General features: G+C 52.8%; 1 protein-coding gene across 1 annotated transcript in view; it reads left to right on the top strand.

Annotated features, from left to right (window-relative positions):
• The first annotated feature begins 1,955 nt into the window (after positions 1-1,955).
• PARVB (parvin, beta) overlaps positions 1,956-10,335 on the top strand; it is a 109,085-nt gene continuing 100,705 nt past the window's right edge. The window contains exons 1-4 of the mRNA XM_006888135.1: positions 1,956-1,993; positions 2,035-2,209; positions 2,313-2,443; positions 9,494-9,613. Of these exons, the coding sequence (XP_006888197.1) occupies positions 1,956-1,993; positions 2,035-2,209; positions 2,313-2,443; positions 9,494-9,613 (464 nt within the window). The remainder of the gene's footprint in view (positions 1,994-2,034; positions 2,210-2,312; positions 2,444-9,493; positions 9,614-10,335) is intronic.

Genomic DNA, 10,335 nt, shown 5'->3' with positions numbered 1-10,335 from the left:
GTTGAATGCTGATTTGGACCTGAGGGGGTTGAGGGTAGTGTTTTAATTCACATTATCAAATATTTGTGTATATCAGGGCAATCTTTTTTACAAACCATAAATTATGTCTTTAATAAATATGTGATACCCCCCAAAAAAAACCAAAAAACTGCAGGTAATCCAAAATCTTTGTAAATTTTCATTAAAATTAATAATAATAATAAAATAGTTAAAAACAACAACAGATCCCTGCAGGTTGAGGCCAAGTTCATGACATATTTGAGTTATGACACTCAGGACTTTCCACAGTCTTTTTGTGCAGACATCCTCTCGTCAGTATTGGTAACGTGCACTGCCCACGGTTACAGCTCTCAGATGTTCTCTTGCAGATGCTAAAAGACGAAGGAAGATTGGGTTTATGAAGATACTGGTGATAAAAAGTGGTGATAATAAAAACAAAAACAAGTGACATTCAACTTTGGTTTGGAACTATTTATGATGGGTTCCTTTTTATGATGACATGCATTTGTGATAAGGGAGGAGAGAGCTGACCCTCCCGTGGACTGTGAGAAGAACAAACAGCTGTGTCTTGGAGAAGGTGCAGACAGGGCTTCTTGGAGGCGAGGATGAGGGAGGTTTGTTTCACATTGGGCACGTTGCCAGGAGAGGCTGTGCTTTGGAGAGGGACGACGTGCTTGGAAGGGTGGAGGGTCGGTGAAGGAGAGGAAGACCCTTAGCTGGTGGATTGACACAGTGTCTGCAGCAACCGGCTCCTGTGTGTCAGGAGGTGTGAAGATGACGCAGGACAGGACAGGGTTCAGATCCGTTGTTCAGAGGTGGCTGTGAGTTGTACTTGACTGCAGTCTAGCAACATAACCAGCATGATGGGGCCCTCAGAGCAGAACCTTGTTGTAAGCTGGAGGACTCCCTGGGTCCATATTTAAATAAGGTAAAGATACACCTAACACAGGCACCGTCTCACAGTTTCACCTTGTCTATTTCAGGCCACTGATGACGCTATTCAAGCAGTGCCCTCCGCTCCCTCCTCTCCCCGTCTCCACCACCCCTAGTAACACAGTGCTGGCTCCCCGCTCGCAGATGGTCTTGGTTTCTAGGCCTTTGCTTGGTGCAGGTGCATGAGGTCGTCAGGGTTTGTCCTTTGAGACCTGACTGGTCCCACTCAGCATCGTCTTTGACCGTGATATGACACAGGTCCTGTTATTCTGTAGGCCTGAGGGAGTGAGGTTTTGTCTCACGTATTTTGGCGTGTTGTCAGGAGGGGCTGGTCCCTGGAGAAGGACGGCGTGCTGGGAAGGCAGAGTGTCAGCGAGGGGCATACCTCAGGGGGAAGACCATCAGGTGGGTCAGCGCAGTGGCCGCAGCAGCGGGACAGGCAACTGTGAGGACGGTGCAGGAGCTCGGGCCTCCTCCCGTGGTGCGTGGCGCTGAGCCTCTGGGACTTCGGGGCTGGGGATGGCGTGGGGGACACTGGCCATCTTTCTCCTGAGAAGCAGCTGGCGGACTCACACACTCAGAGCTCCTCTACCTTTGGGTCGGCAGCAGGACCACACCCCTGGAGCGCCCTTCTTGGGGGGTTATCGCTTTGCAAGCCTGAAGGGCTGTTCCACAGAGTGGAGTGGGGTCACCAGGAGTCAGAGTAACACCAGTTAAAAGGAATTAGTGTTCCATTGTGCATCTCCACCACGTTCTGCCTGTCTGTTCACCAGGTGATAATGTCTACACTGTGTTCTGACTGTTCATTCACCATGTGATGGTGTCTATACTGTGTTCTGCCTGTCCATTTGCCGGGTGATGGTGTCTATACCGTGTTCTGCCTGTCCGTTCATCAGGTGGTGGCATCTCCACCATATTCTGCCTGTCTGTTCACCAGGTGATAATGTCTACACTGTGTTCTGACTGTTCATTCACCATGTGATGGTGTCTCCACCGTGTTCTGTCTGTCCATTCATCGGGCGATGGTGTCTCCACCGCGTTCTGTCTGTCCATTCGCCGGGTGATGGTGTCTATACCGTGTTCTGCCTGTCCGTTCACCAGGTGGTGGTGTTTTGGTAGTTTGGGCCCTGAGACAGGTCTGAAGCAGATGCAGGGCCAGGCTTGTCCTCGAGCTGTCGCTGTCGTGGGCACAGACCCGGCCTCCCCACCTTCTGGGGCCTCAGAGCCCAGCGGCCTCCCTTCCTTCCGTGGCCTCGCTTCCCTGACGACCACGGGGGCAAAGCCAGAAATAGCACCTTGTGGTTAGTGGGCACCTATCGTTGACTCGCAGCCCATCGTCCGGCAGCCTGCCCTCTGCGGCCTTCCTCGGTGTCTCCCAGAGAGGCCTGTCCTCCTGCTGCGAGTCGTGGTGGCTGCCGGCCCTGCGGGTGTGTGAACGTCAGTGGTGTCCCTCTGTCGAGTGCCCGGTGGCCACCTGCGTCTTCACCCGAAGCGCTTCCAGCCCCCGCACGTGAGCAGTGAGTTGCTGGCATTTCTTCTCTCCTCCTCCTCCTCCTCCTCCTTCCATATGTGGTTGTTGTTGTTGTGTACCATAGAGTTGGAACCGGGGCATAGCTGACCCTCTGCGGGTTTTCAGAGGGAGTTACTCACATGAGATCACCCATTCTTCTCCCACAGAGCAACCAGTGGCCTCGAACCAAGTGCCTTTAGTCAGGATTCCAGCGCAGCTTCTTGCCACTTTGAAATCTTTTTTTATTGGTTTGCCTACAATCATTTATATACATTGTGCCTTATTCATGTAGGTTGTGTTTTATACAATCCCTCATAAACATTGTATTTTATGTAATTAGTTACTAATGATCTATGCTTATCTGGGAAGCTATAGTGGGTGGCCTAGTGGTAAGAGGCCACACTGCAATTCCAAAGGCACAGGGTTCAAATCCACCAGCTGCTTTGAGGGAGAAGGATGGGCAGTCTCCTCCTGCATGATTTACGGCCTCTGAAGGCCCCTGGAGGTCTGCTGTGAGTTGGTTCTGACCCAGTGTCACGCAGTAACCAGGACAGCGTGCCTGTCGTCGCTCTCTCTCGTCAAGTCCTCATCGACCTTTCCTCTTCCTTCACTCCTGCCCCTTCCCCGCCCTCTAACCTCTGCCCCCCTGATGATTTTCTCCCCTCCTGCGTTTGCTGCCCCCTCCTCCCTTTCCCCTCTTCTTGCTCTGTTATCTTCTATTTTTACAGTAGTTGTAACACTACACAAAACTACTATTGTTTTCTTCCTTAGAATTTTGGGTAGCAGTGAAGGGCCATGCCCCCCCTTTCTCAATCAGCAGAGCTCTGGCCAGGAGGGGGTCCTCACTGACCACCTGGCTTCCCCAAGAAGAGGAGGGGAATGGGTGTCAGGACAGTGGGTGACCGCGTGTGGACCCTGGCTTTGGAGACCAAGTGGTTGAACTCTGTTGGTCATTTGTGTCTTTGGGCTCTGAGGAGGGTGTGCTGCACTGTCTTCAGGGACACACTGGAATTCAGCTTTTTCCTTTGTGTGTACGTGTTGGGTATCTGAGTCAGTGTCCCTGGAGAATGGGCATGCCGGGTAAAGGAGAATTAGTGAAAAAGAAAGATTGGCCGTGATAGCTGGACCAACAGAGAGGCTGCCACCGCGGGCTCACACAGCGGTGACCGTGAGGGGTGCAGGCCCAGGTGATGTATGCTGCCGGACGTGGCTGCCACGGATTGACACTACCCCCTGCCCCACGACAGCAACCAATGTAAAGGAGCATTTTCAAGGACATGTTACAATTATGATTTTTTTTTTTAAATAGAGGTGTCTGATGCAGTAGATTTCTCTTTTACAGTCTTAGGGTTCTGGGTGCCTTTTGGATTAAGGGTATTCTCGGCCAGGTCCTGGGGAGCAGCAGGCTGTGAAAGCCCAGCTCGGCCGTGATTATTTCTGGCCTTTCGCGTGGATGGACCTCTCCCCGTGGCTGACGTGCGCTGAGCCTTCTAGCTCTGCACGGTGCCCTCCTCACGCCTGCTTTGCCTCACACAGCCTTCATGACTTGACTGTTGAGGAAACGGGCCCAGAGAGGGTAAGGGGCCTGCAGAGTCACACAGCAGAGAAGGGCTGTGTAGTCAGGAGTGTCATAGCAGAGGGAGGGCTGTGGAAATGGGGGTGTCCTCAACGGGGGTAGAGATGGGGGAAGACTGGGACAGAGAGCATCGCCTTTAAAATAATTAGTATAAAACGGGTTCCTGTAAGGCAGATAGAAGAAGAATTGATGCTTTTGAGCCGTGTTGTTGGAGAAGAGTGCTGAACGTCCCCTGGACGGCCGGAAGAACAGACAGAAATGTTCTGGAGACGGTGCAGCCAGAGTACGTCTTCTTTTGTTTTTTAGAGTTGTAGTGAATAGGGTTGATAGAAAGAGGATTGATGCCTTTGAGCTGTGATGCTGGAGAAGAGTGTTGAATAAACCATGGACTGCTAGGAGAACAAACAGGTTTGTCCTGGAGAGGGTGAAGCCAGAGTGTTCCCTGGAGTCAAGGATTCTGAAGCTTCGTCTGACATATTTTGGGCATGTTGCAGGGAGGGACTGATCCTTGGAGAGGGACATCATGTTTGGCAGAGTGGAGGGGAAGCGAAGGAGAGGAAGACCTTTGATGAGATGGATCAATTCTGTGACTGGAGAGGTGAGAATAAGTGCATTTGAGATGGCTAGGTTGGCACAGGATAGGAGAACGTATAGAGCTCTGGTACATAGGATCGCTGTGAGTCAATGGCACATAACAACAACAGTTATTTTATTACTATTAATAATAATAATTATTATTAATTTTAATGAAAATTTACCGATATTTTGGATTTCCATTCATTTATTGTTGCACTTTTCTCCCTGCCCACCCCTCCCCACCAGTTCATTATTCTTTTTGAAAAGTAAAAGAAAAATTCTTACATTGTTATATAATCCCTACCACCAAGTCTACTCTCTACTCCACTGTGCAGCCTTCACTCTGGACTCCTGTCATGACAATAATACCTAATCACATATCCCTCTTAAACAGTTCTCTCTCTGTCTCTGTCTCTGTCTCTGTCTCTCGTCTGTTTCAGTGCAGCATACATAATTTATCCCATCATTAAGGCAAGGGTGATACAGCTTCTTCTCTCATCCTTTGGGCATGTTGCTAGGAGAGACTAGTCCTGGGAGAGGGCCGTCATGCTTGGAAAGGTGGAGGGCGGAGAAGGAGAGGAGGAACTCTCAAGCAGGTAATTAACATGGTGACCGCAGCAGTGGGCTCAGGTGTGTCAGAGATGATGAGGCCGACACAGGAGAGGGCGGGTTCAGGTCTGCTGTTCACAGGTTGACACAGGAGAGGGCGGGTTCAGGTCTGCTGTTCACAGGTTCACCGTGGGTCGTCCTCGACACATGACGACAATGAGGCAGAGATTAAGGACGTCCCAAGCATCCGGCTCCTCTAGACTGTACCAGGCCCCCTGTCTACATCACCACTCCTCCATCTCTCTGTCTGTGCCGTTCGTTGCGTTCTGTAAATCGCTGGAAGGTCTCACAGAAACTCAAGAACCATCAGAGCCACGTCTCACGGGGTTGTGGATGGTGTAGGCTGATGCATGTGGTCTCATGGGCTGGTGGACAAGGGCAAGGACCTGCGGCCTGAGACCCTCGGCCCTCATAGCAGCTGGACCAGGTCAGATGCAGTGTCCAGAGTGGACAGGGAGGGATCAAGCTTCTTGGGGTCAGGCCTCTTATAGGATCTCAGGGCCACCCCCTCAGGAGAGCTCAGGGTGCTGACTGCGGTCAGATCTTCAGATGTTTCCCCACCCTAATCCTACCATCTGGGCACGGCAGGTAACTCACTCCAGAACGAGGCATTAAGCACCAACAAAGAGGCTAGAATTTACAGTGCATCAAAAGGTCGAGGGCCGGGGAAAGAGAGCACGCTCCCCAGTGAGATGGACTGTCCAGTGACTCTGACAGTGAGCATGATGGAGATTGAGGTGAAGGCGCAGGACGGGGCCAGGGCCAGGGCTGTTGTTCTTGGGGTCTACTTGAGTTGTAGTGGGCTCTTTGGCACCTAACAACAACAACAACAACAACAACAATAACGACAACATGGCTGGAAGGGCCATATTACTTATTGTATCATAATTGGAAAGAACACCGTGTCCCCGCCCTGGAGGACGCAGGTGGGCTACAGTAAGCTGTTAGTGAACCCATCACCTGCCCAGAGTGGCCCTGGGAGCTGCCTCCCCGCAGCGGGCCCTTAGTCGTGTCCAGGGACCGGGATCCCCTTGTCTGCTGAGCATCTTATCCGAGCCAGGTACCACGAGGGACTCTCATCCCATCATCTGCTCTGCTGGAAGCCCTGCTGTGGGGAGAGTCTCATCCTGTCATTCCCCTGCCGTGTGCAGGGCCGCGTGCCGGCTCTGTGGACACACGGCTGTGCTCACTGTCCTTGCTGTGTTCCGTGGCGTCGGAACCGACCCTTGGCGGATCTTCCGATGGGTTTCCAGAGGCAGGTAATCGCATTGGAGGAGATTGCCCATCCTTCTCCCGCAGAGCAGCTGGTGGATTTGAACTGCGTTTGTGTTCATTACTGATAGAGACAATAAACTGCAAACAAACATGCTAGACTGTGGCCCAGTGGGTAGAGTGCTCTGCTGCTAACCTAAAGGCCGGTGGTTTGAACCCACCAGCTGCTTGCCAAGAGAACTATGCGGCAGTCTGCTCCTGTAAAAGTTTATAGCTTTGAAAACTCCACTGACCTCCTGTGGGATAGCTTTGAGTTAGGGTTCACTAGGAGGGAAGAGAGGGATTGAGGTTCTGGGAGCGGATCACTGACTTAGTTCCTTGGTTCTCCGGACACAGGAACAGCACAAGGGGGTGACTTTGATGAACAGAGTTTCATTTTCTCACAGTTTAGGAGTCTGGAAGTTTGAACTCAGGGTCTTGGTTCTAGCGGAGGAGACTCTCTTGAGAAGGCCTTGGGGTCTGACTTCTCTTCTTCCTTTCCTTGTCCATCCCCTGGTGGCCTCCATCTCCCCTATTGATCCTTGTTTGTTTCTAAGCTATTCCTTTTTTTTTTAAAATTATTTTATTTTAATGAACATTTTTAGAGACTTTGGATTTTCATTCATTCATTGATGCACTTTTCTCCCTGCACACCCCTCCCCCCCAATTCGCTCCTCTCTTTGAAAAGTATAAGAAAAATTCCTTCATTGATATACAATCCCCCTTCTCCCCCATGAATATACTCCACTGTGCAGCCTTCATTCTGGACTCTTGTGATAACCATAATACCCTATCATATATTGCTTTTAAACCGTTCTCTCCCTCATCTGTTTCAATGCAGTCTACATAATTTATCCAGTTTTTCTCAGTCTCCCCCCAACCCTGAAGTCAGTCCCATTCTACAACAGTGGCACTGGGTTTAAGACGCCCTTTTAAGTGATAGGACCTCATTAACATAAGATATTAATTGGACCACGACCATGCTGTGTGCTGTGTGTGCAGGTGTCCAGTGTGACCGTCACACCTCACCCCATCCCACCTCAAGTCGTTTTCTTGGCTGTGACGGAAGCAGTCAGCCAGGCCCTTATCCCTCTGTGTGAGTTTGAACTGTCGACCTTTTTCAGTTTGCAGCTAAGTGCTTAATTTTGTGCCACTAGGGCTACATGGCCACAGTATTAAGTGGGTCGTTGAGTCGTTCTGATTCACAGGAACCTGTGGGATGGAGGAGAGCTTGGCTGTAAAGCCCGCCACAGTAGGAGATGCCCTCATCACTCCCCCATGAAGTGGCGGGTGGGTTTGAACTGCGTACCTTTTGATATGTTAAGCACAACACCATCAGCACTCCTCACAAATCCATCCTAACAGAAAGTTTGAGGGCTGGTCTGTGGGGATGGTGATGCATCTGAAGGAGCCGGTCAGTGCTGGCCGAGGGAAGGTTCAGGAGGGAGGGGCCAGGGCCTGGCTACCTTGAGAGGAGCCTGCGTCCCTGTCATATGGCTGTCGGTGGTCACACTGCCAGCTGGACTGGCCACACCTCAGAAGGACCCTGAGGCAGGTGTCCCTCAGGCTGTAGACAGCGTGATGTCCAAGCAGTAGCTGCCCGGTTGCACATCCTGCTGTCTGCATGACCCGCCACCCCACCCTGTCCCAGCTGTCCCTGGATACAGCTGTCACTCGTTCAGCCAGAGTCCTCAGCCTCCTTTGTCACTGCCTGATGCTTCCCTGGGGAAACGACTTCTCTTCACTCTCACCTTGGTCACCCTACCTCCCAAAAGCTGTGGCATCTGGGCAGAGCCTGTACCTGGGAGGGGCCGGAGGGCTCAGGTTTCCTGCCTCAGGGTCCATTCCTTATCAGCTGGTCCACATGGTGCAGCATGGCCTGTCCCCAAGGCCCATCTGTGCTCAGCCACGCGGACTGTCATCGCTACGTGTAGTTCTTGGAGGGTCACCAGGGACACTGGACATCTGAAGTTGACCAGGCTGTTCCTAAGAACCTGGCAGGTCACCTGGGAGGATGGGGTAACCTGTGAGACTCAGGAGGTGTCTGTGTCTTCAGATCCAGCCCGGAGAGGCCAGCTGGAGTGTAGATGCAGTGGGAATGGTGGTCAGCCCCCGGTGCCTTGACTCTGGGGCCCATTAAATAGCCAGGCCGAGGTGATGCTGGTCCCAGAGATTAGGACGTGGACACCTGGTTGCCGAGGTCAGGTGCATGGAGTGGACTCAGTGACTCCATGTCCAGCAGGATGAAGCCCCTCCTGGTCCTGCACTGTCCTCAATCTCTACCTAAGCGCGTTTCTATAGTCTCTGTGTCAATCCATCTCATTGAGGGTCTTCTTGTCCTTCAGTGACCCTCAGCTTTTCCAAGCATGATGCTCTTCTCCAGGGACAGCCTTTCCTGGTAACAACCCCCCCCCCCCAAAGGTGTGGCGTGAAGTGTCACCAGCCTTACTTTCAAGGAGCGCCATGGCTACACCCTTTCTAAGATAGACTTGTTCTGTTGGCAGCTCATAGTATATTGAACACCCTTCACTGACACTATAATTCATAAGTGTTGTGCACCCGACAAACCTTGGAGCTTGGGGTGCAAAGATGAGGATGAAACACACTGGCGGAGGGGGGAAAGCTGTGCATTTAGCCCCTGCTTCAAGTCCTCCTAGGGGTCTCTGTAGGGGCCCCTGTAGGCCTTGAAGTGGACCACGAAGACCTCAGTGTTGACGTCTTGAGGTCTTGAGCCCTGTTGAGATCCCAGGATGACTCAGCTATGCCTAGTTGACACACTACACCCGCTCTTTAAGCATCTCAGGGGTGAACAGAGGCGCGTGACCCGGGAATGCTGACCACACTGGAGCCCCAAGTCCGGAGCCCTGAACCTGGTCCCTCCCACCTTCTTCCCCTTCCAGCAGTGAAATTTGCTCCTCTGGTTTCCTGGGCTTCAGGGAAGAGGCGGGACACTAGAGGGCACTGTCCCTCTGGCGTTTTCCCTCCGGCAGATCCAGCAGGCGCACCAGACCCGTTTCCTAAAGCTTGGCTGTTTCTAGAGGCTTCTCCCCAGCAGAGGGTATTTGGGCTGCCCCAGATGTGACGGGACAGTACCCAGGCGACCAGCAGATGCGAACTTCTCTGGATGTGACGGGACAGTACCCAGGCGACCAGCAGATGTGAGCTGCCCTGGATGTGACGGGACAGTACCCAGGCGACCAGCAGATGCGAACTGCCCTGGATGTGACGGGACAGTGCCCAGGCGACCAGCAGCTGCAAACTTCTCTGGATGTGACGGGACAGTGCCCAGGCGACCAGCAGATCTGAGCTTCCCCAGTAGGATCTGCTTCTCTAACTCACGCTTCCCCGTGGCCATCGTTGCTGTCCTCTCTCTAACCCTGGGCTCCCACTCAGCTCACCCTTTGCTGGAAGCTGTGGGGTTGTGTGGTCTCCCTGGCTCCAGATACTAAGCTCAGCTTGCTGGCAGATGCTGGGCTCCGAGGGGCTGTGGCTTGGTCCAAGGGACTAGTGGCCTCTGCATTTGGATCCCCGTGAGTTACTCTTGAGAAGCGGGGTGCAGGCCATGGCAGACAGAGACAGCTTGTGGCAGCAGGAAGGACATGGCCTCAGGTTCTGGGGTAGTCTTGAGATGTTGTGGGGGTGGATTGGGAGAAAGAAGAGGTCACACAGGGTTCTGAGAGCCCCTGGCCAGTCCTGAGGGTTCTACCCAGGGTGGCCGGAGGTCAGCACAGTGAACTGACCTGCCCACCCATCTGCTGCAGGAACAGAGGGCCTTACTGGCTGGCTGGCTGGTGCCCCCCCCTGCACCCTGAGCCCTGCTATCTATGGGAGCCTGACAGCGTGCCCCTCCCTCGCAGGGTGCCCCTCCCCCGCAGCGTGC

Source organism: Elephantulus edwardii, unplaced genomic scaffold (assembly GCF_000299155.1).
Source record: "Elephantulus edwardii isolate Elephantulus edwardi_28Jun2011 unplaced genomic scaffold, EleEdw1.0 scaffold00064, whole genome shotgun sequence".
Taxonomy (NCBI): Eukaryota; Metazoa; Chordata; class Mammalia; order Macroscelidea; family Macroscelididae; genus Elephantulus; species Elephantulus edwardii.
Note: the sequence above shows the minus strand (reverse complement) of the source record. Positions and strands in the feature narration are given on the sequence as shown.